The sequence below is a fragment of the Ictidomys tridecemlineatus genome, chromosome 4 (assembly GCF_052094955.1).
Source record: "Ictidomys tridecemlineatus isolate mIctTri1 chromosome 4, mIctTri1.hap1, whole genome shotgun sequence".
NCBI classification, from domain to species: Eukaryota; Metazoa; Chordata; class Mammalia; order Rodentia; family Sciuridae; genus Ictidomys; species Ictidomys tridecemlineatus.
Window position 1 is genome coordinate 8528274 of NC_135480.1, and position 20409 is coordinate 8548682.

Below are 20409 nucleotides of genomic sequence, written 5' to 3' on the forward strand. Positions count from 1 at the left end.
ACCAGGGCGATTGAAGGCCTCAGCTTCTTGACCTCTCTCCTCTGCCTTTAGACCTGTCCAGGCCTGCAGGACCTCGCTCCCAGCTCTGAGAGGTAGCTGAAGCCTGCGGTCTGGGCCTGGGCAAGGCCAAGCTGTTCTTTCCTTCAGCTCCACACCCCACCTCGCTCCCCCCTCCCTGCCCCTAAGGAGCCTCTTAATAAAATGACTATTTCAGCTCCCAATGTCTGAGCTCTGACTGTTCTGGGGCTGGAGCATGGGAAGCCAACCCAAAATGGAGCCCCAGTCAGGCGCTTTGGCTTATAGGGACTGGCAAGAGCTCTTGGTGAGCCAGGCGGGTGGTGGAGGCACGGGCTGGACAGCGAAGGCGGCAGCAGCACTTCACATTTATTGAGGGCCTGCCCCCAAGGAGCTCACAGCCTGGGGCTGAGACCCCACATGTGCTGGGGTGGGTGAAGAAGAGAAGCAAAGGCAAAAGGCAGGCAATGCAGACGCTGGCCCAAGCAAAGAGGGTGCAAAGCAGGCGCAGGCAGGGGGCCTAGAGGCGGGGAAGAGTGGGGAACTGGCAAGCCCTGCCTAGACCTGAGGACTGAAGGCCACTCCTCCCGCAGCAGGCTGGTGCCCCCTCCGCCACCTGGCCTAGGCCAGTCCCATCCTGTGAGCCCTCTCTGCCCAGGATTCTCTAGTCATGCAGATCCCTGGTGGAGGGCACAAGACTGGGGTCTGGGGCCCTGGCCAGGACAGCAAGGTGGAAGCCAGAGACCTAGGCAACTCCCAGAGAAACATCCACAACTGGAAGTGTGGAAGCGGAAGGGGGAAGGCGGAGGCCTTAGAGAGCACACAATTCCAAGCAACCAGGAGGGTCCCCCAGGAGGCCTAGCCCCCTCAAAACTGCTCCTGGTGAGAAAGCTTGGGGTTGGACACGTAGAAAACTGGGGGACCCACCTGAGGGAAGCGGGGCAGCCAGACACACAGCAGCCAGTGGGCAGGCAGCAGCAGGGACACGCACACACGCAGCTTACCACCAGCATCCCCTTTAATAAAACGTGGAAGGTTGTGTGACAGGAAAAGGGAGGGAGTGAAATATGACCATTTACAACCACAAAAAAAACCTCTGTACATGTCTAGCGCCTGGCAGAGGGGGAGGCAGGCAGGGCAGCGGCAGGCCAGCCAGCCCTATTTGTAGAGGATATCGTAGTGTCCAGGCCGGTAGAGAAGGTAGACCTTGGGCTCAGAGCCCTCAGGGAAGACGTGCGGGTTGGTGGTGCCACCCTCACCACGGTCCATGTACTCCACCTGGATGGACACGCTAAGGGCCTGCGCCAGCGCGATGATGTGGATGTGGTCACTCTCCTTGCACATGGGCTCCACCTCCTGCAGCACAGGTACTGGTCAGGCCCTTCCCAGCACCCTTCCCCAGGACCCATGGGCCCTAGTGCACTCCCACTCCCTTGGCACCTGCCACCCTGGGGCAACAGACAAGGGATGGTCCCTAGTGGGAGGGGGCTTGGCACCTGCTGACAGAACTCCTTGACAGTCCGCCCACCCTCGATGAAGTGCTCAAAGAACTTGCTCTCCCGCTGCAGGTAGCCTGAGGTGAGCAGCCGTAAGTAGACCACAAGGTAGTCCGAGGTGCTCTGGTCGTTGAAGGAGGCCAGGAGGTCAGCTACTGAGGTCTGCTTCTCCACCTGCTCGATCAGGTCCATGAACTGCCCCCATGGAGGGAAAAAGGGCAAGGTGAGGGAGGAGGGGGTCAACCCCACCCAACCAGGCCAACCACCCTCCATCTTGGCTCAGCTTGAGACAGGTGCAGAGCTCACCGTATTGTGGAAATCCTCAATTGTGAACTCAGTGAAGCCCTGTGACACCAAGTCCTCTTTGCTCTTGGCAGACACAGCCTTGAACCTGTGGGTAGGAGCGGAAGAGCTCCTCAGCCAGCAAAACAGAGGCCCAGGCTGCACTGTCCAGGCTCAGACAGGCCACCCTCACCCCAGCTCAAAGGGAAGCCCCCAGCAGGAGTCCAGCCAACCACCCGGTCTAAGGTGGAACCGTCCTCCTATCCCTCAGGAGGGAAGAAGGCCCACAAGCCTTGCCCTCTGGTGCCCGTGCGCCACCCTCCTCACCGCTGCAATTCCTTGCTGTCATCCAGCAGTGCCTCCAAGTGGGAGAATCCAAAAGCTCGATAGAAGCAGTTGCCATCAGGCCTGGTCTTCCGGATATATGAGTACTTTTTGTGCAGGTCCTGCAGAGAGGCAGCCCCCCCCCACACCTGACCCCTCAACATTTGCCCAGACTAGGGCTAGCCCAAGAAATGGCCCCAACAAAGGTCACAACACAGCAGGTGGCAACTAAGTTCCAAGAAGCCACTCCAGGCTGCAGAATGGATGAAGGGAATCACTGCCCAGTGACTCAGGAAGCTGTGCTCTTATGTACAAACTAGCTGCCTGGGTGGCCAAAACTGCTGCCAGCCACTGGCCAGGCCACACAGCTGGGCTACAGCATTGTTTGTTTATAAAAATGCACAAGGTCAGTGCTTACCTAGCATTTGTGATACCCTGGGTTTGATCTCCAGCATCAGGAAAGGAAAAAAATAAAAAAAGGAGAGGGGCTATGTGTAGCTCAGAGGTAGAGCTCTTGCCTGGCAGATGCAAGGCCCTGGGTTCCATCCCCAGCAACATGCGGGCACACACAGATGATAAAATTAAAACATTAACATACAGGAGAGTGAATCTGTCTTTGATAATGCAACTTTTCCAGTCTTTCATCCAAGAGACCTTCAGGGTAAGCAGATCAGGGTAGGGGTGCAGTGGCAAGTACCACGCCCCAGCCAGGTGTCCAAGGCTCGCGGCACAGTCCAGCTCAGCCTAATTGAGAACAGTTTTCCCACCTAAGCCTTTCCACAGTCCTCTGGAGTTTAAACAACCTTCCTTGTCTATTTCTAGGTTCTACCTGCCTACTCACAGGTACCATCTCCAGTCAGCCTTTTTTTTGGCAACGGGAATTGAATCCAGGGGCACTCAACCACTGAGCCACATCCCCAGCCCTTTTTTGAATTTTATTTAGAGACAGGGTCTTGCTGAGTTGCTTAGGGCCTCACTAAATTGCTGAGGCTGGCTTTGAACTCTCGATTCTCCCGTCTCAGCCTCCCAAGCCTTGGCAACTGGCTTCCATTCAACTTTTCCACTTTCTTCCCCAAAGGGAGAGAGACTTCTCTTATACTTCCCCACCACAGTGGCTACCAGTGCTTCCTAACCAACAGGCCTTGCTCCTCTGCTTTAGTACTCTCTCCTCCCACCTCAGTCACTTTTAAACCGAGAACCTCCTCAGCCACCACAGTGTACCCACTGCCTTCTCTCCTGATCTCTCCCATCTGTCCCTCAGTCCTAACTGCTACCTGAACTGCCCCTCCACTCCACACAAGCCTGTTCCCTCTCTAGTGCTCAAGGACATTGTTCCAGGAAGTCCTCTCTCCTCTTGCATCAAATCATCTCTCCCAACAAGTTTAGACCCATCAGCAGAAAACATCTAGTTATGTCTTGCTTTAAAAAAGAAAAATCTCAAGCTGAGAACAGGGGCACACTCCTATAATCCCAACAGCTCAAGAGGCTAAGGCAGGAGGATCACAAGTTCAAAGCCAGCCTCAGCAACTTAGTGAGGCTCTAAGCAACTTAGCAAGACCCTATCTCTAAATAAAATATAAAATGGGCTGGAGATGTGACCCAGGGGTTAAACCGCCCCCAGGTTCTATCCTTGGTACCAAAAACAAAACTAAAATATATGTCTGTAATCCCAGACAGGAGGATCACAAGTTCATGGCCAGCCTCAGCAATACAGCCAGGCTCTAAGCAATTTAGCAAGACCCTGACTCGAAATTTTTTTTTTTTTTTTTTAAAGAGAGAGTGAGAAAGAGAGGGGGACAGAGAGAGAGAGAGAGAATTTTAACATTTATTTATTTTTTCTTAGTTCTCGGCGGACACAACATCTTTGTTGGTATGTGGTGCTGCTGAGGATCGAACCCCTGACTCGAAATTAAAAATAAAAAACAGGCAGGGGATGTGGCTCAATGGTTGAGCACCTCTGGGTTCAATCGCTGTTTCAAAAAAAAAAAAAAAAGAAAGCAAAATTTCTTTTGACTTCAGAGTGCTCTCCAGCTATCACTCTTGTCTTGGCTCCTCTGCAGCAAAACTACTCATAGCATTCTCCCTGCTCAGTCAGCTCACCTTTCTGTGAGAGGACTTTGCTCCAGCCAATGTCACAAAAGCCCTCCTAGTTTGGAGGATCAAATCTGGCCCTCCCCAGACTGGCCTCTCCCAGCACTACCCCCACATCATGCCCTCCACATGGGCACTTCCCTACCTGGCTGGGGGACGCTGCACCCTCTCCTCCCTGCAGGCTGCCCCTCATCCCTCTGCACTCTGAAGGGCAGGGCTTCCAACAAACCTGCAGTGCCCTTCCTCAAGACACACGTGGCACCTGCCAGAAAAGGGCCATAGGAATGCCTGGTGATGCCCTGGGATGGCTTCCACCTTTCAACTCTTTACATTTGCTGGGTGACATCAGTGTTGACAATCCAAGCAGTCCCAAATGTCAATCTTTACCTACCAGCTCCACTTCTGCCCCTGGCTCCCCCCCCCCTTTTTTTTTTGGTACTGGGGATTGAACCAGGGTGCTTTTTATTTTTATATGGTTTTGAGGATTGAATCCAGTGCCTCATGCATGCTATGAGTTCCCAGCCCTTTTTGTCTCATTCATTCATTCATTCATTCATTTATTTTTGGAACAGGGTCTCACTAAGTTGCCAAGGCTGGCCTCCAACTTGCAATTCTGCCTCAGCCTCCCAAGTCATTGGGATAACAGGCATGAGCCACTGTGCCCAGCTCCCCAACACCTCTCTGAATTGTCTAACTGGCATCAACCAACAAGTCTGTCTCAACCTCACACCAACCTGCTCCTCACCTAGGCCCCCCAACTTCAATCACTTCAACTTTGTGGCTCTGCTCACTTCTCCCTCACCTATCTCCACCGACAGCAGATCCTTCAGGTTCTTCCCTCACTGCATCTCTAGCCAACCATTGTCACTGCTTACCCAAACCACCTGGGTCTAAGTCACTCTGGCCTGCTGCAGGTTTTACTGCAAAAGCTTCCTTGAAGCACCCCCTGCCTGCACGCACACACAGTGCCAAGCCCTCTGCTGAGTGCTCATGATCATCATCCTAGACTCCTCCCATAGGCCCATTCTGCAGAGGAACCAAGTCTGCACCCAGGTCCACATGGGCACTTCTGTTATCACCCTGTCTCTCTGCTCAGGGAGAAAAGGTGGTCTTGGCCATAGCCCACAGAATGGGGTATCAGAATGGGACATTAAGGTGCATTCCTGTGGATAGCTGGCTCTGGACATTCAAAACATTTGCTGAATGACTCAGTGGGAAGAATGCAAGGACCATCCTGTCCTTACCATAGTGGCCTAGTATGGCAGGTAGGCCAGGAAATGGGGACAGCACTCCACTCACCCATGACATAGGAGAGGAGGAGCCTACTGCTTCCCAGCCTCACTGAGCAATAGCACTGACTTGACCAGCATCTGATCAGAATCTCCCTCCAGCCAGAGATAAGCAAATAATTGAAGCTCCAAGTTCAGTGCATTGTCCAAGGCCACACAGATGGAGTACAGAGGTCACAAGAAGAACCCAGGTGTACTGGCCTCCTAAGGCAATGCCTGCATCTCCCCACGGGCCTCTTGGGGAAGCTACGACACCCTGAGCAAATTGTATAAGCAGATCTCAGACCACACACAGATGGATCTGGCCCTCAGGTAGGCTATTTGACCTACTTTTTTTGGTGCTAGGGACATAACCTAAGGCCTCACATATATACACATCCTAGGCAAATACTCCAGCACTGAGCAATACCCCAGCCCCACACATTTAAAGTCTGAATTAGCTGCCAACTGTTAGAAGTCAGGAGATTTCTTTATTTCTGGCTTCTCTGGCAACAGTGGAGTGACAGTCCAAATACTCCCTGTCACAGTCTGGCAGCTTGTGAACCGTGGTGCCTTCAGTGTTCACCAGCTTCAATCATACCTGCCTGGCCTCTGGCAGGCGCCTTCTCCAGGTGGAAGGGTCTAAGCATCTCTGATCTTTGGGGAGTGTGAGAAGAGTAAGATTTACTAACTCTGTGCTGAGCCTACTAAATGCTGTTTACACACCCACTCTCACACTTAAACCAAGGTGGGTGGTAAAGCAGCTTGCCTATTTTGAATGATGCTGCAGGGCCCTGTGTACAAGCCTGTGGCCCTGCTTCTCTACCACTGCCCACTCTCCACAAATGTCCAGGAGGTGGGCAGTGGGGCACATCCCTATGCAGCCCTCCTGCCCTGCTCAGCACCAGCCTGGTCAGCCCTCAGTAGGCATGAAGATGGCTGGCTCCTGCCCAGCCTGTACTTGGCCCCACAGAGCAACACCTCCCTCTACCTCAAAACCACCCTACAAGTAGATGCTTTCACTATCACACTATTTTTTTTTTCCTTTTCTTTTTTGGAACTGGGGATGGAACCCACAGCTTTGTGCGTGCAAGGCAAGCACTTTGCCAGCCCTCACTGTCCCTATTTTACAAATGAAGATAGTCATGTACAAAGATATGGAGGACCTGCCAAGGACATAGCTGCCATGTGGCAGTGTGGATTTGAAGAGATATCTTTTTGAGTCCAGAGCATGCATACACTAGCACTGACAGGTGTTCCTCAATACCCTATCCTCTCAGAGACCAGGCTGAGCAAGGAGCATGACTGAAGCAGGCACCCTCCTGCCCCCTCCAGCCAGGCTCCCACCTTGATCTTCTGTTGGTAGATGTTGTCATCCTCAGCATACTCCTTGTACAGGACGGAGAGCTCCAGCCGCTCCGACACCAGAGGGTTCTGCACAGCAATCTGCAGAAGGCAGGAACCCATCATGCTGTGGCATGGAGATGCAGTGACCCACGCCTAACAACCAGAACACCTACAAAAGGGGAGCTAGGCTGATAACCCAGTGGTACAGTAACCCCCATAAAAGCATCCAGCACAGCCTAGAAAGGAATGGGATTCTGAAGTACAGATAGATAACAGACCTCAGGCCTAGTCTATTCATCCACATAATGGGGTCACCAGCCACTCCCTCCCACCCTCGTTAGCCCCTCACCTCTTGCTGAATTCGGTCCTGTTGCGCCATGATGGCTTCATCATAGGCCAGACAGTTAACGCCTAGAAAAGGGGAAAAAAAAAAAAAAGGATTACTATAGGTCCTGGCATCTCCGCTGCAGGTTGCTAGGCCAGGAACAAGCACAGCCCAGGAGCAGAGAAGCAGGTTTAAAATCTGGAAGCAAGTGTCTTACGCCCTGCTCCACCCCACTGTGTAATCTTGGCAACGTCCTTCCCCTTCTGGGCTTTCATTTCCTCAGTCTTTAAATTGAGAGGATAGCCAGGCATGCTAGGACACACCTTTGGTTCCAGCTACTGGGGAGGCTGAAGCAGCAGGATCACTTGAGCCCAGGAATTTGAGACCAGCCTGGCCAAAATAATGAGACCCTATCTCAAAAAAAAAAAAAAAAAAAAAAAAAAGATGGGAGCATAGAGCTTGCATTTGCCTAGCATGTGTGAGGTCCTGGATCCAATCCCCAGCACTGCCAAAGAATTAGAATAAAAATAAGGGAGAAAAGTAATCATTCCCCACAAGATTCGCTCTTCCTGATGATACCAGCTTCCTCCCTGCTTTCTAACATCACTTCCCAGCAGACCAGGAGTGCTCTGGCGTGGAGAGGCCTCTTGGGGAAAGTAAGACGAGGTGGAGTCCTGAGCTAGATGGGAGCTTTCTGTGAGCCTGCTCTTTACCTATCATACTCTTCCTCTTCCTGCTAGCCTAGGTATCCTTAAGGGTGCCCATTTTACAAATAACAAAACAACTGTGCAAAGGTGAATAATCTGCCCAATAGTAAAAAGCTGTGGTCAAATCCATATTTATGATTCTAGTCTAAGCTGTTCACAATATTTCTCCTCTACCAGTTCACTACTGAGCCCTTTATGCACCGGTGAAATAGGGCTAACACTACCACCTTCCTCCAAATATAATATTATGGTATTCACCATAGCAGGTGGTACCTAAGAGTACTGTGGAGTCATCCAAGGGTTGAACAGGTCTACTATGGAGACCCCACTCTAAGTAGCCATTGGGAAGGGGCCAGGAGACCCAAATTTTAGTTTTGACTCTGCCTTATGTGATCTATACATATATGTGACTATAGGTGATCCTGAACAAAGCCCTTCTGGGGGCCTGGGTTTGCCAGTCCTCAGTTCCTCAAGTGTGCAGGTGGAGTGGGGTTTGAGTATGCGCTGAATGACATTTAAGGTCAATCCTTTAGGACCAGCTCATCCCAGGTTCTTAGCTGGGCCAGGCCCACGCCCCACAGCAGAGCTGTCCCCCACACACCCTTGTGACCTACTCGGCCACAAGGGCCCAACTTCTGGGTAGAAAAGGAGAGGGTGTGGCCGTTTTTGGAAAGTTCTAAATCCTTCAGGGTCTAAGAAAACAATGCCTATGCAGGCAGAAGAAGTCCGAAAGACCAGAAGAGGAGGCTCTAGGGAGAAAGCTGCCCCGAAGCCCCAGGGGCAGACACTCGCAGCCCCACGCCAGCCTGCACGGCCAGCCTGGTCCTTCGTGGTCTGCAGCCCCGCGTCACTACGCGCCTCCAGACACGGGCTGCTCTAGACTCGGCCCCGACCTAGGCCTCGAGCCGACTGCGAAGACCCGGGCATAGAGGCTCGGGGCCCAGAGGCTCGGGCCCGGGAGTCGGTGCCGGGAGCCAAGGGGCTGGGCGGAGGGCGGGACGGCGCAGGCCCCGCCCCAGGCGTGCGCGAGGGAAAAGAGCCGCGGGCCTCGGTCGGCTCCGCCCGGCCGGGGGTCGCGGCGTCGGCTCCTTCCATTGTGAGGGGGAGGGGAGGCAGCGGAGGCGGAGGAAGGGGCCGTCCGCGCGCTTCGCCCCCGGCCGCCTTGCTTCCTCGACCTCCTTGGGAACAGTCGGCAGGGCCTCGCCCCCGGCTAGCCCGTGATGGACATCCCTCCCTCGGTGTGTACCTTCGGAGTCGCTGCCCAGCGGCTCCTGCTTCTGCTGCTGAGGTTCCTCCGCCGCCATCTTTAAACAGCGCCGCACTGCCGACCGCTTCCGGGTTACCAGTTGTCCTCCCCCCGGAAGTGGGCCCCTCCTCGTGGCCCCCTTCTCGGCAACGCCCCTAGCAACGAGCTCCTCGCTGCGGTTGTCAACCGATGGCGTCCAGGGCTCTGGCGGCTTCAGGCGTGCGGGCCGAGGTCCCTGTGGGAGTCGGGTCCGCCCGGCCCGCGCCTCCACCCTGCACACTTGCTTGGTTCCAAATTCCCAGCTTCCTAAAGGTCCCAGGGGTGATAAGAGCTTTCTGGAGCCAACTCTGTTTTCTGTTTATGGAGTTCGAAACTCGGATTGAGTTGACATAAGTAGGACAATGAAATTAAAATCACCGAAAGCAACATTCCTGCTGTGGGCTTCTGCGATTGTAGCTGCAGTGCGGAGCATCCCACGAGGAGACAGGAAGTGGTGCCAACATCGTGACGCCCCTTGGCCCCGGCCTCGTGGCACCTTGCCCCTCCCCACCGAGCCTGTACTTTAATCGGCCATGGTGACCTGCTTCCGACAGAGAGAACATCTCCTTTGGTGTCAAGGCAAAAGCCTGGAACCTAACTTTGATCTCCGTATCCTGGTTGGGAGAAAGCAGGGTCATTTTAAAAGCAAGAAGTTATTCCAGCGTCTGTAATTCCAGTTATTTGGGATGCTGAAGCAGGAGGATCACAAGTTTGAGGCCAGCCTCAGCAACTTAACCAGGTCCTGTCTCAAAATTTAAAAAGGGCTGGGAATACAGTTCGGTGGTAGAGGGCCCCCTGGGTTCAATTCCCAGTATCGCAAAAAATAAGTGAAAACAAGAAGTTAGACTGGGGATGTGGCTTAATGGTGGAGCACTTTCCTAGCAATGCAAAATAATTATAAATAAAACAAATCAAGGACCTAATAGAAAAGGAAAACAATGGTTGCAAGGGGGTATGGAGGAATGCATGTGTCTGCAAAAGGGAAAGGAACCTGTGTCATACTTTGTGTCAAGGTCAATGTCCTGGGGTGTGCTCTATCATAGTTTTCTAATGTTATCTACCAGTGGGGGAGAACCAGGTAAACAGTACACAGGATCCTTTTGCACATTTTCTTAAAATTGCCTGTGAACTATTTAAAAATTTTTAAAAATTACTATTAAATTAGAATTTAAATGGCAAAGTCATGGATTCCAATGATGCTGTTAAGAGATTAGTTAAGAGATTAGTCTGTGGGGGCTGGAGTTGTGGCTCAGTGGTAAAGCACTTGCCTAGCATGCGTGAGGCACTGGGTTTGAGTCTCAACACTGCATATAAACAAAAATAAATAAATAAAGGTCCATTGAAAACCAAATAAATATTTTTTTTTAAAAAGAGGTTGGTGGGTTGGGGATGCGGCTCAAGCAGTAGCACGCTAGCCTGGCATGCGTGCGGCCCGGGTTCAATCCTCAGCACCACATACAAAGATGTTGTGTCCACCAAAAACTAAAAAATAAATTCTCTCTCTCTTTAAAAAAAAAAAAAAAAAAAAAAGAGGTTGGTCTGGGGCTCTGGTTCCCATCTTCACTGTGGAAGGCCCTTTTATGTCAGTGGTCCTTTAGCTGTCAAGAAAGCTATGCCTGAGCCACATCAGATCCCTTGGTTCATGAAAGGACAGGCATGGAATAGGCCCGAATGTTATCATTAGTTACTGCCAGCACTGGAGCAGGTGCAGCTGCTGCCTGGGTTTCCTACACAGTCCAACATTGGCTTTTTCACAGCAATAACTACAAATACCAAATCTGTAGCCCAGCACCATTACAAATGACCATTTATTGAGTCATTGGGTCTTTGGGTTGCTTCCAAACTTGAGAAAACAAAAGGTCCACCATATTTGGACCCTGTAACTATCAAACTGTTTATTCCTTCCCCCCACTTAACAATGAAATCCATAACTGTTAATGAGATCTGCGAGTAGGACAGAATGTGTATTAGTAAGTGATGGGCAAAGACAGCCTATGACAAAGACCTGATTTCTATTCAATTTGTGGGTGTGTATGTGTTACTGGAGATTGAACCAAGGGGTCTTGCATATGCTAGGAAGTGCTCTATCACTGAGCTACATACCCAGCCCTTTTTAAATTTTTATTCTGACACAGAGTCTCCCTAAGCTGGCCTTGACCTTGGAATCCTCCAAAGTAGCTGGAATTATAGGTATACACCACCACAGCAGGCGAGCTTTGTAAAAATCTTGAAATCAGCCTCCCTTTCCTGGACTAGGCAGCCCATGGTGGGGGTGAGGGGAGGCCTAACAATCAGGACAGGGAACATCTGCTCTCCCTGTATGGTTCAGTGCTGGTTAAGCCCCGGTTGCCAATACCAGATAAATGTCATGGGCTTACAAGAATAGACCTGCACCCTCAGGGTGCACAGTGGCTGCAAATTTTTGGTGCTCTCTTCCTTCTAGTGTTCAACCCTCCCCATTTTGTCAGATAGAATGGGAAGGACATGGCCAAAGGGAAGCTTTGACTCTTAATCCAGCTCCAGGAAGTCAATTTAAAAAAAAAATGTTGATAGACCTTTGTTTATTTATTAATTTATATGTGGTGCTGAGAATCAAATCCAGCGCCTCACACATGCTAGGCAAGCACTCTACCACTGAGCCATAACCTCAGCCCCTCCAGGTCAATTTTTATCCAGCTGTTATTTGTTCTGTTTTGTTTTATTCCTTTCTTGGCAGGGTCTCACAGTGTTACCCAGACTGGCCTCAAACTTTCAATCTTCCTGCCTCAGCCTCCCAACTAGCTGGGCTCACAGGCCCAGCCACAGCACCTGGCTTTTTTTTTTTTTTTTTTTTTTTTTGGTACCAGGGATTGAACTCAGGGGCACTCAACCACTGAGCCACATCTCCAGCCCTTTTTTGTATTTAATTTAGAGACAGGGTCTCACTGAGTTGCTTAGTGCCTTGCTAAATTGCTGAGGCTGGCTTTGAACTCACGATCTTCCTGCCTCAGCCTCCTGAGCTGCTGGGATTACAGTTGTGAGCCACTACACCTGGCAGCTCCTGGCTTTTTCTTTCTTTTTAATACTTGTTTTTTAGTTTTTCAGATGGACACATCTTTATTTTTATGTAGTGCTGAGGATTGAACCAAGTGCCTCATGCATGTTAGGCGAGCGCTCTACCACTAAGCCATATCCTCAGCTCCAACACCTGGTTTTTCAAAGCCCATTGATTTGGTGGTTAATAACTGATCCCTTATCCCTATTCCATCTGTCCCGTTAATTTCACCACTTTGGGATTTTGACCCTTTATCCTGAAGCATCTTAAACCCACCTGCAGATATACCAGGAGTCCCTGGCAAAAGACCCAGATGTTTGTCTCTGCCTCCCAATATGCCACCACAAATGGTCATGTGCCATGGGCCCTGACTGCCAGAGGCCTATAACCAAATAGGCAGCACAAGGCCATGGCCGTTCAAGCTGCTGGTTGGAATTAGTCCATGAGCCCCACATCCATGTCTGCAGGATTCTGTCAGATGCAGGGAGAGGAGGCTCCACATTGGGACCAAGAACTATGAAACCTCAGCCACAGAGAAAGTGTACAGAACAGCTCACTCAGAGACACCCAACCCCCTTCCACCTCACAGGACAGGGACCATGCTGAGTAGACCAAGGTAGGGATGCCATGTGCATCCTTGATAGCCACAGTCCTCACAGGAAGCCACAGACAACCAAGAACCTTGACCAAAGACAAAGAACGGGCAGTCTTTCCCCAGGGGACTTCGAAGTCAGGTCCCCAGAGGACCGAGAATGGCCACTGATGGACCTACAGTGGCCCACAGACAGCTGGTCCTAAAATCATGGTCTAGGGAGACTGTCACCACTGCAGTGGCCAAGATGATGGGGCTGAGCAGGATTCATATTTGAGGTGCAGCAGCTGTGTGGAATGCAGGTCACCTGAGGCAGAAAGCAAGCCAAGGGGCAGAGGTGACAGGGAGAGCTTCCCAATCCCAACTCAAACCCCCACATTCCTTCTTGGGTCTTCCTGTGAATGCACAGCATTCAGTCCATTTTCTATCCCAGAAGGTAATCAGCCCAGATCCTTCAGAGGGCAGATTTATCACTTTCCTCATCGCTGCTGTAAGAAATCACCACAAACTCAGTGGCTTACAATGACACAAGTTTATTATCTTATAGTTCTGGTAATCAAAAGTCTAAATTTCACCAAACTCAAATCGAGAGGCAGGGAAGCTGTTCTGTCTAGAACCTCTAAAGAAGAATCTACTACTTACACCCGCAGGTTGGCAGAATTCAGTTCCTTGGAGCTGTGGGACTGAGGTCCCCATATTCTTGCTGGCTGTAAACTGAGGGCTATTCCCAGTTCTTAGAGGCCACTTCCTTCATTCTCCAACCAGTAAGGGCAGGCAGGATCTTTTGCAGGTCAGGACTGGTGATCACCTTGAGCCCACTCAGATGATCCAGGGTTAATCTCCATCAAGGTCCTTAACCTTAATCACATCTCCAAAATCACTTTTTTTTTTTTTTTTCTTTTTTGGTACTGGGGATGAACCTGAAGGCGCTTTACTATTGAACTATATTCCCAGCCCCTTTTATTTTTTATTTTGAGACAGGGTCTCACCAAGTTGCTTAGGCCTTCACTTAGTTACTAAAGCCAGTCTCAAACTTGCAATCCTCCTGCCTCAGCTTCCTGAGTCCCTGGGATCACAAGAGTGGGCCACTAAGGCTGACAGCAAAATCACATTTGCCATGTAAGATAACCTATTCACCAATTCCAGGAAGTAGAGCTGGGACATTATTCTGTCTGCCACATCTTCACTTTGCAGTCCTGAAAACTAAAGGTCAGAGAGACTAGATGACAGGTCCAAGGTCATCTATCTGTAAATGGCTGTGCCAGGCCTCACACCTGAGTCTCCCATCTCCCAGCCCCTGATTGCAGACATGATATCTATATGGTGACCACAGTCTCCCTCCCACAGTGTGCACACCAGGCAAACATCCAGACAGGGACACAAAATGCCACTCAGAGTATGAAGCCTTGCTTTCCCCATAAGGTATTCCTCTGGGGCCCCTGTTTGGGTTGGGGATAAGAATCAATGAAAAGTGACTAGATTTCCAGCCTGGTGGCCACAGAAGACCAATGAGGACAGGGTTAAAGCACAGTAGGTCACCTGACCTCTAAATCCTCCATCTTATCCTCAAACCTATCATCACTCACCCGCAGGCTCACATATGCTGGTAGAGCTGGCCCAGGGGAGAACACAGGCTCACCATGGGCCTTCCAGACCAGGGCCTGAAGAGCCTGTCTACAGCCACTGGCTTCCCACAGTGAGCAGCGACTCAAGACACAGAACTTTGGAGGCCTGGGGCTCCGGGGCAGAGTGCTGGCCTATCACATGTGAGGCACTGGGTTCGATCCTCAGCATCACTTTAAAATAAATAAAGGCATGCTGTCCATCTACAACTACAAAAATAAAATAAAATTTAAAAAAAAAAGTTTGGGTGGGAGGAGTTCCCCTAGGATGGAGTCCTCCCTGTTATAGTTCCACCAAGGGAACTATAACCCACCTTCCTCCTCTTTCCTTTTTGGGTACTAGTGATTGAACCCAGGGATGACCTACCACTGAGCTGTACCCCCAGGTCTTTATTGTTTGAGGCAGGGTCTTATCAAGTTGCGGAGGCTGGCCTCAAACGTGGGATCCTCTTGACTCAGTCTCACAAATCACTGGGATTACAGGTATGTTCCACAGCATCTGGTTCTTACTCCTTTTGAGTTCCAGGGACACAAAAGCAGGAGACACCTAAGTCAGATCGTTAGCAGTGTAGTGACGTTACCATAGAAACTCAGGATGGCTCTCTTCTTTTGCCCCTTCCTTGATGTGTGGTGTCCTGTGACTCTGAGACCAATGCATAATCTGGCCACAGCTGGAGGAAAGCAACCCTGGGCCAACCTAAAGCCAGGTAGCATGCAGTCATCTCCTCAGAGAAGTGGAAGCTTGGTCAGAATGGCCCTTCAGCTCCCCTACACTGGGGGCTGGGCACCTCCCCTAGGAAGTCAGGGAGCTGCCAGTGGGCACTCAGCTCCCACCCTACCAGGAGCTAATGTGAATAGGAAAGACTTCCAATGTGACGCATGGTGTGTGGAAGGAAACAGCTATAAGGCCACTCTACCCAGGGACAGTGACATTAAGAGACCTGTAGGTGGCAAGTGGGAGCCCCTAGCTCAGCACTCCAGCCTGGCTCAAGGCAGCCCTTCAGATTCAAGCTGAGGGTTCCCCCTCCCCTGGCCAATATCCCAACCTGGCTCCCCTAGCCCCTGACCCAGCATTCCTGGGTAACTGACTACTCCATGGCTCTCCAAGCCCTGCCCTTCGGCCTCAGGCCTGTTTGTGTGGAAGGAAACAGATATCCAGGAGGCAGGGAGCACCTTCCTACCCTCAGGGAAGCAGAAACAGGCCAGAGCTGAACTTGTTATAGTACCTATGCCCTGTGTCCCACAGCCACTCCTGGACACCACATGGAAAGGACAGGGACAGAAAAGGGTGGTAGAGCAGGTTCACCTGCAGCTTCGTTGACATAAACCAGAAAACAAGAGCCCTGCAGAAGTGGCACTGGGAAGATGAGAATTTCTGACACACAGGGCCTAGAGCAAAGGGATCATCTCTCACTTCCAGTGCCAGGAATCCTGGCAGCCCCCGCTCCACAGGGAATAAATACTAAACCTGCATTTGTTCAGAAATCAACTAAATTACCCCTGCAGAGAAGCTGCAAAGGAGATGTAAAGCCATGTGGTCCTCCATGCCTGACAGAAGTCCTGTTCCTTCCGGACACTGGCAGTCAAGATTCCAAGGCAGCTGGGTGTGATAGCAAATTTAATCCCAGTGGCTCAAGAAGCTGAAGCAGGAGGATTGTGGGTTCAAAGCCAGCCTCAGCAAAAGGTGCTAAGCAACTCAGTGAGACCCTGTTTTTAAATAGAATGTAAAATAGGGCTGGGGATGTAGTTCAGTGGTCGAGTGTCCCTGAGTTTAACCCTAGTACCCACCTGCCAAAAAAATTCCGGGGCTGGGGCTGGGGCTCAGCAGTAGCACCCTTCCTGGCATAAGTGAGGCACTGGGTTTGATTCTCAACACCATGTATAAATAAAATAAAGGTCTATCAACTAAAAAAATAAAAATCCAGTGCAGCATGCAATATTTCACAAGCACCATCCCTGCTTAGGAACCCCAGACACCACAGGAAAGAATCACTGAGGAGCAGCAAATTCTGCAAGTCAGGGATAGAGAAACAAAAATCAGCAGAGTCAACAAGGAAGGCCAGTCGATAAGCATTTAGAGTGTTAAAAGGAAAAGGGCCCTGAGTTGACATAAAAAAACACAAGAGCTGGGGATGTAGCTCAGTGGAGAGCATGCCTGCATGGGTGAGGCCCTGGGTTCCATCCCCAGCACTGCAAAAACAAAACAACAAAACAAAACCTGCCAAATGCCTCACCCTCCACCAAGAAAGGGCAATAAGAACCTAAGAAATGAACCACTAAGCGGGCATGGTGGCACACACTTGTAATCCCAGCAGCTCGGGAGGCTGAGGCAGAAGGATGATAAGTTCAAAGCCAACCAGAGCAAATGTAAGGTGCTAAGCAACTCAGTGAGACCGTCTCTAAATAAAGTACAAAATAGGGCCGGGGATGTGGCTCAGTGGTGGAGTGTACATGAGTTCAATCTCCAGTACACCCACCACCTGCAAAAAAAGAAATGGACTACTGAAAGAGAAAAGGGAAAGTAGGTCCCCTAAAGTTTCCAGCTGCAAAGCAGCCCAAAGGGACAGACACACAGAGGCAGCCAATGGGTTTAACACAGCGAAGGGAGGTGGAGGGGATGCGCAAGAAGGACCACTCGGGCTGGGATTGTGGCTCAGAGGTAGAGTGCTCACCTGGAATGCATGAGGCACTGGGTTCGATCCTCAGCACCATATAAATATAAAATAAAGATATGTGTCCACCTATAACTAAAAAAATACATTGAAAATAAAAAAAGAAGGACCACTCAATGATAACACAGTTTGTTTTCACAAGAAGGCAGAACTTAAATGCAGGGATCGCTCCAGTGGTGGTGCCTGCCTGTAAACCCTGTTTTGTGGGCAGCTGAGGCAGCTGGGCAACTTAAAGAGAAACTAACTTAAAAATAAAAATAAGGGTGGGATGTAGCTTAGTGGTGAAGCACTCCTGGGTCCAATACCCAGTAATTATTTAATTAATAAGCAAATAGATAGGTAGTTAGATAGATAAATACATAAATAAATGCAGAGAAGCACACAAGGAGTTAGGTCAAAGCACACACAAGTTACCATGGGGCAGTCAGCTGTACCGAACCTGTGGCCAGCCAGGCATTGCTCTCCATGCCCACCCAGCACCATCTTCAGCTCAAGAGTGGAGGCAGGAGCCCAAGCAGAAGGCACTATGAGTTTCTGAAGCAAGGTTTAAATAGATTTTATTGTTACAAGGGGAACCCCACCAGGCAGGGCCAATATAGTGGTCCCAGATGTCACCATGGAAATACTGAGAAATCATGATTACAGAAGAGGTGACTGGAATTGAAGGACATGATCCAGGAGAAGCCAGCCAGGAATGCAGACATGGTCAGGATGGGCTGGCAGGGGTGGTCAGGTCACAGGGCGAGGGCGAGAACAGACCCCTTCACTCCCGCTTCTTGTAGCTCTCCAGGTGTGACAGGACCCAGCCGGCCGGCAGGAGGAAACACAGGAAGCAGGAGGTGAGCCCAATGGTGATATCCTACACAGAGCACAAGAAAAGAAGGACCCCAAGGGTAAAGATCCCCCCAGGTACTCTGAAGTCCCAGCAGTGCTGACAGTGGCCAGCCTCCTCAGGGAGCCATGACTCAGAGGCAGGTAGGAGATCCAACCTTCCCACATGGTAGAGCAGGTGCTTAGCACAGTAGGGCTCTGGGTTAATCAGGGAAGGGAGGGAACCCATGCCTCAGGAAAGAGGACGTCACAGACCCAAGCTACTCTAAGCCTTCATGTAAGGAGTCAATTACAGCTACGGGTACAAAGGACTGGAAAGAGCAGCAGCCTGTGTTAGAACCCAGGGAGTATCTATCACCCAATGATAACTCAGGGGGGGACAAACATGAGGATTTAAACCTGTTTTCAAGCTGGTCTGCTGGACCTGGGAACTTGGTTAATTCTACAACTGCACCTTCCGTGTCTTAAAACTCCTCCCTTCCAGTGGCTTGGGAGGCTGAGGCAAGAGGATCGAGAGTTCAGTGCTGGCTCTGGCAAAAGCAAGGTGCTAAGTAACTCAGTGAGACCCTGTCTCTAAATAAAATACAAAATAGGGCTGGAGATGTGGCTCAGGGGTTGAGTGTCCCTGAGTTCAATCCCCAGTAGCCTCCCCCCCGCCAAAAACCCTCCCTTAACCTGGGATGGTGACGCAGATCTGTGATCCCAGCTACTAGGGAAGCTGAGCAGGAGGGTCACAAGTTGGAGGTCATGTCTTAAAAAAAAAAAGAGGGGTGGGGGGGCGCTGGTGATGTATCTCAGTGGTAGGGAGCCCATGGGTTAAATCCCCAGTATTGTTTACAAGGGGGAAAAAAAAAAAAAAACACTCTTCCCATCCACCTCTCTAGGATACTACATTTCTGGAAACCCAAAGACCTGTCAGGGTCTCTGAGATTAAGGATAAGTGACTTATTTTTTTGTCTCCAATGCTAGGGATCAAACCCTGGGGTGTGTACATGCTAGGCAAGTAGGCAAGTACCCTGCACTGAGCTACATCCCTAGTCTTTTTTATTTTTTAGACAGGATCTTGCTAAATTGTAGAGGCTGGCCTCAAACTTGAAATGGGTGATCCTCCTGACCCAGCCTCCAGAGTAGCTGGGATTACAGGCATACTGTAATATGCTACTATACCAGATACAGTTACTACCATCTTCTCCATAGCAGTTAAGATCAGAATAATTTGGAGTCAGTCTAGAATTCAAATCCCCTCCTTGCCACTTAAAGTATGACTTCTGACAAGTCAACACCCTGCCTGCTCCTATGTTTCTGGTACCTCAATCAAGAAATGGAGACAATCATTTATTCTTTTCAGGGTCACTAGAAAGCATAAATGAAACCAGTACAGGAGTTTTAGGGTGCCTAACACACAGCAGGTGCCTAATGACAGTCCCAGTGACTATCTGTTTTTGTTTCTGAGGTGCTAGAAATCAACCTAAGGGACTCACCATGCAAAACACATCCTCTACCACTGAGTTACACCCCCAGTCAAATTTTTTTCCCTTTTTTGAGCAGGGTTTCACTACATTGCCCAATTAATCAACCCTCCTGCTTCAGCCTCTCCAGTAGCTAGGGCTAAACGCATGCCTTGATTATCATTATTTTCTGAGGTGCAGTGCTCTCTGCTTTTCCTAACCCAAGGTCCACAAACCTGGGTTCTGAAGACTTAAATCTAGGTCCAAGTTCTGCTACTATAGCAGAGGTACAAAAGCTCCAAACAGGTGGAAGCTGTCATCAAGAGTTAAACGATCCTACATTTCTGGAAACCCAAAGACCTGCTTGCCTCCCTCCCCAGCAACTAATATTTAATGGCGGTAACAGCATACCGCTGACAGTCCTCCCGAACGAATGCATAGTAACAGGCTGAGAGGGCTAAGGAAGTTTGCTCGAAGCTGCACAACGAGTGAGCGACAGGGCTGGGACTGACAGGGTCGGACCCAAGATCCTAGGGCTTTGGGAAAGACTCCATGCTGATGAGCACCCGGGCAGTGTCCCCGCGTTTGCGCCCTCAGACAGGCCCAACCAGCACAGCAGCTTCTTGCTACGCTGCGGGCTGCGAGGTGCAGGACACTCTCAGGGCCGCCCGGGGTCCCGCGCGCCGGAACCGGCAGGCCCCGAACCCACAGCGGGGCCCGCGGCGCCTCCTGCGCCCTTCCCAGGCCTCTCCTCACCATGGTCCCGAGCTGCTCCCGCGGCGGCTTGGAATGGACCTGGGCGCGCGGCACGAGAAGCCGCCGGGCCGGGCCTGTCAGGCCCCTCAGCAGCAGCGGCGTCAGGACAGACATGACCACAAGGATGAGACTAAAGACAATCTGCAGCAGGAGTCCAAGGTCAGGAAGTCAAAATGGCTGCGCCAGCAGGAAGTTCCGGAACTGAAAAAGTCCGGAAACGGTGACCCGGAAGTATCTCGGAAGTGACGCGAGGATACACCTCCCTACAGTCCCTGGCAGTTTTTGGCGCGTTCCTCGAAATAGCCAATCGATAA

At 50.8% G+C, this 20409-nt stretch overlaps 3 protein-coding genes across 8 annotated transcripts in view; 1 reads left to right on the forward strand and 2 right to left on the reverse strand.

The window, feature by feature from the left end:
- Macrod1 (mono-ADP ribosylhydrolase 1) overlaps window positions 1-20269 on the forward strand; it is a 155381-nt gene extending 135112 nt beyond the window's left edge. For all 4 annotated transcript variants that reach the window (XM_078045765.1, XM_078045764.1, XM_078045767.1 and 1 more), the window contains one exon: window positions 52-20269. Coding sequence is in view for 3 of the 4 variants with exons in the window: in XM_078045764.1 (XP_077901890.1) it covers window positions 52-89 (38 nt within the window). In the remaining variant the exon portion in view is untranslated. The remainder of the gene's footprint in view (window positions 1-51) is intronic.
- On the reverse strand, window positions 1016-9233 carry Otub1 (OTU deubiquitinase, ubiquitin aldehyde binding 1). 3 transcript variants are annotated; one of them, XM_013362052.4, is made up of 7 exons: window positions 9102-9233; window positions 7173-7234; window positions 6824-6922; window positions 2121-2239; window positions 1818-1902; window positions 1512-1706; window positions 1016-1371 (listed from the first exon to the last, which is right to left on the reverse strand). In XM_013362052.4, exons 1-7 carry the CDS (start codon window positions 9157-9159, stop codon window positions 1174-1176), a joined length of 816 nt encoding a protein of 271 aa, XP_013217506.1. In that variant the 5' UTR covers window positions 9160-9233; the 3' UTR covers window positions 1016-1173. The 3 variants fall into 3 exon arrangements, with proteins under 3 accessions (XP_013217506.1, XP_040140110.1, XP_040140111.1); XM_040284176.2 differs by having other exon boundaries at window positions 2121-2266; XM_040284177.2 differs by lacking the exon at window positions 6824-6922.
- Cox8a (cytochrome c oxidase subunit 8A) lies at window positions 17601-20231 on the reverse strand. The gene is made up of 2 exons (XM_005333515.4): window positions 20096-20231; window positions 17601-17919 (listed from the first exon to the last, which is right to left on the reverse strand). Exons 1-2 carry the CDS (start codon window positions 20207-20209, stop codon window positions 17824-17826), a joined length of 210 nt encoding a protein of 69 aa, XP_005333572.1. The 5' UTR covers window positions 20210-20231; the 3' UTR covers window positions 17601-17823.
- Window positions 20270-20409: the final 140 nt, after the last annotated feature.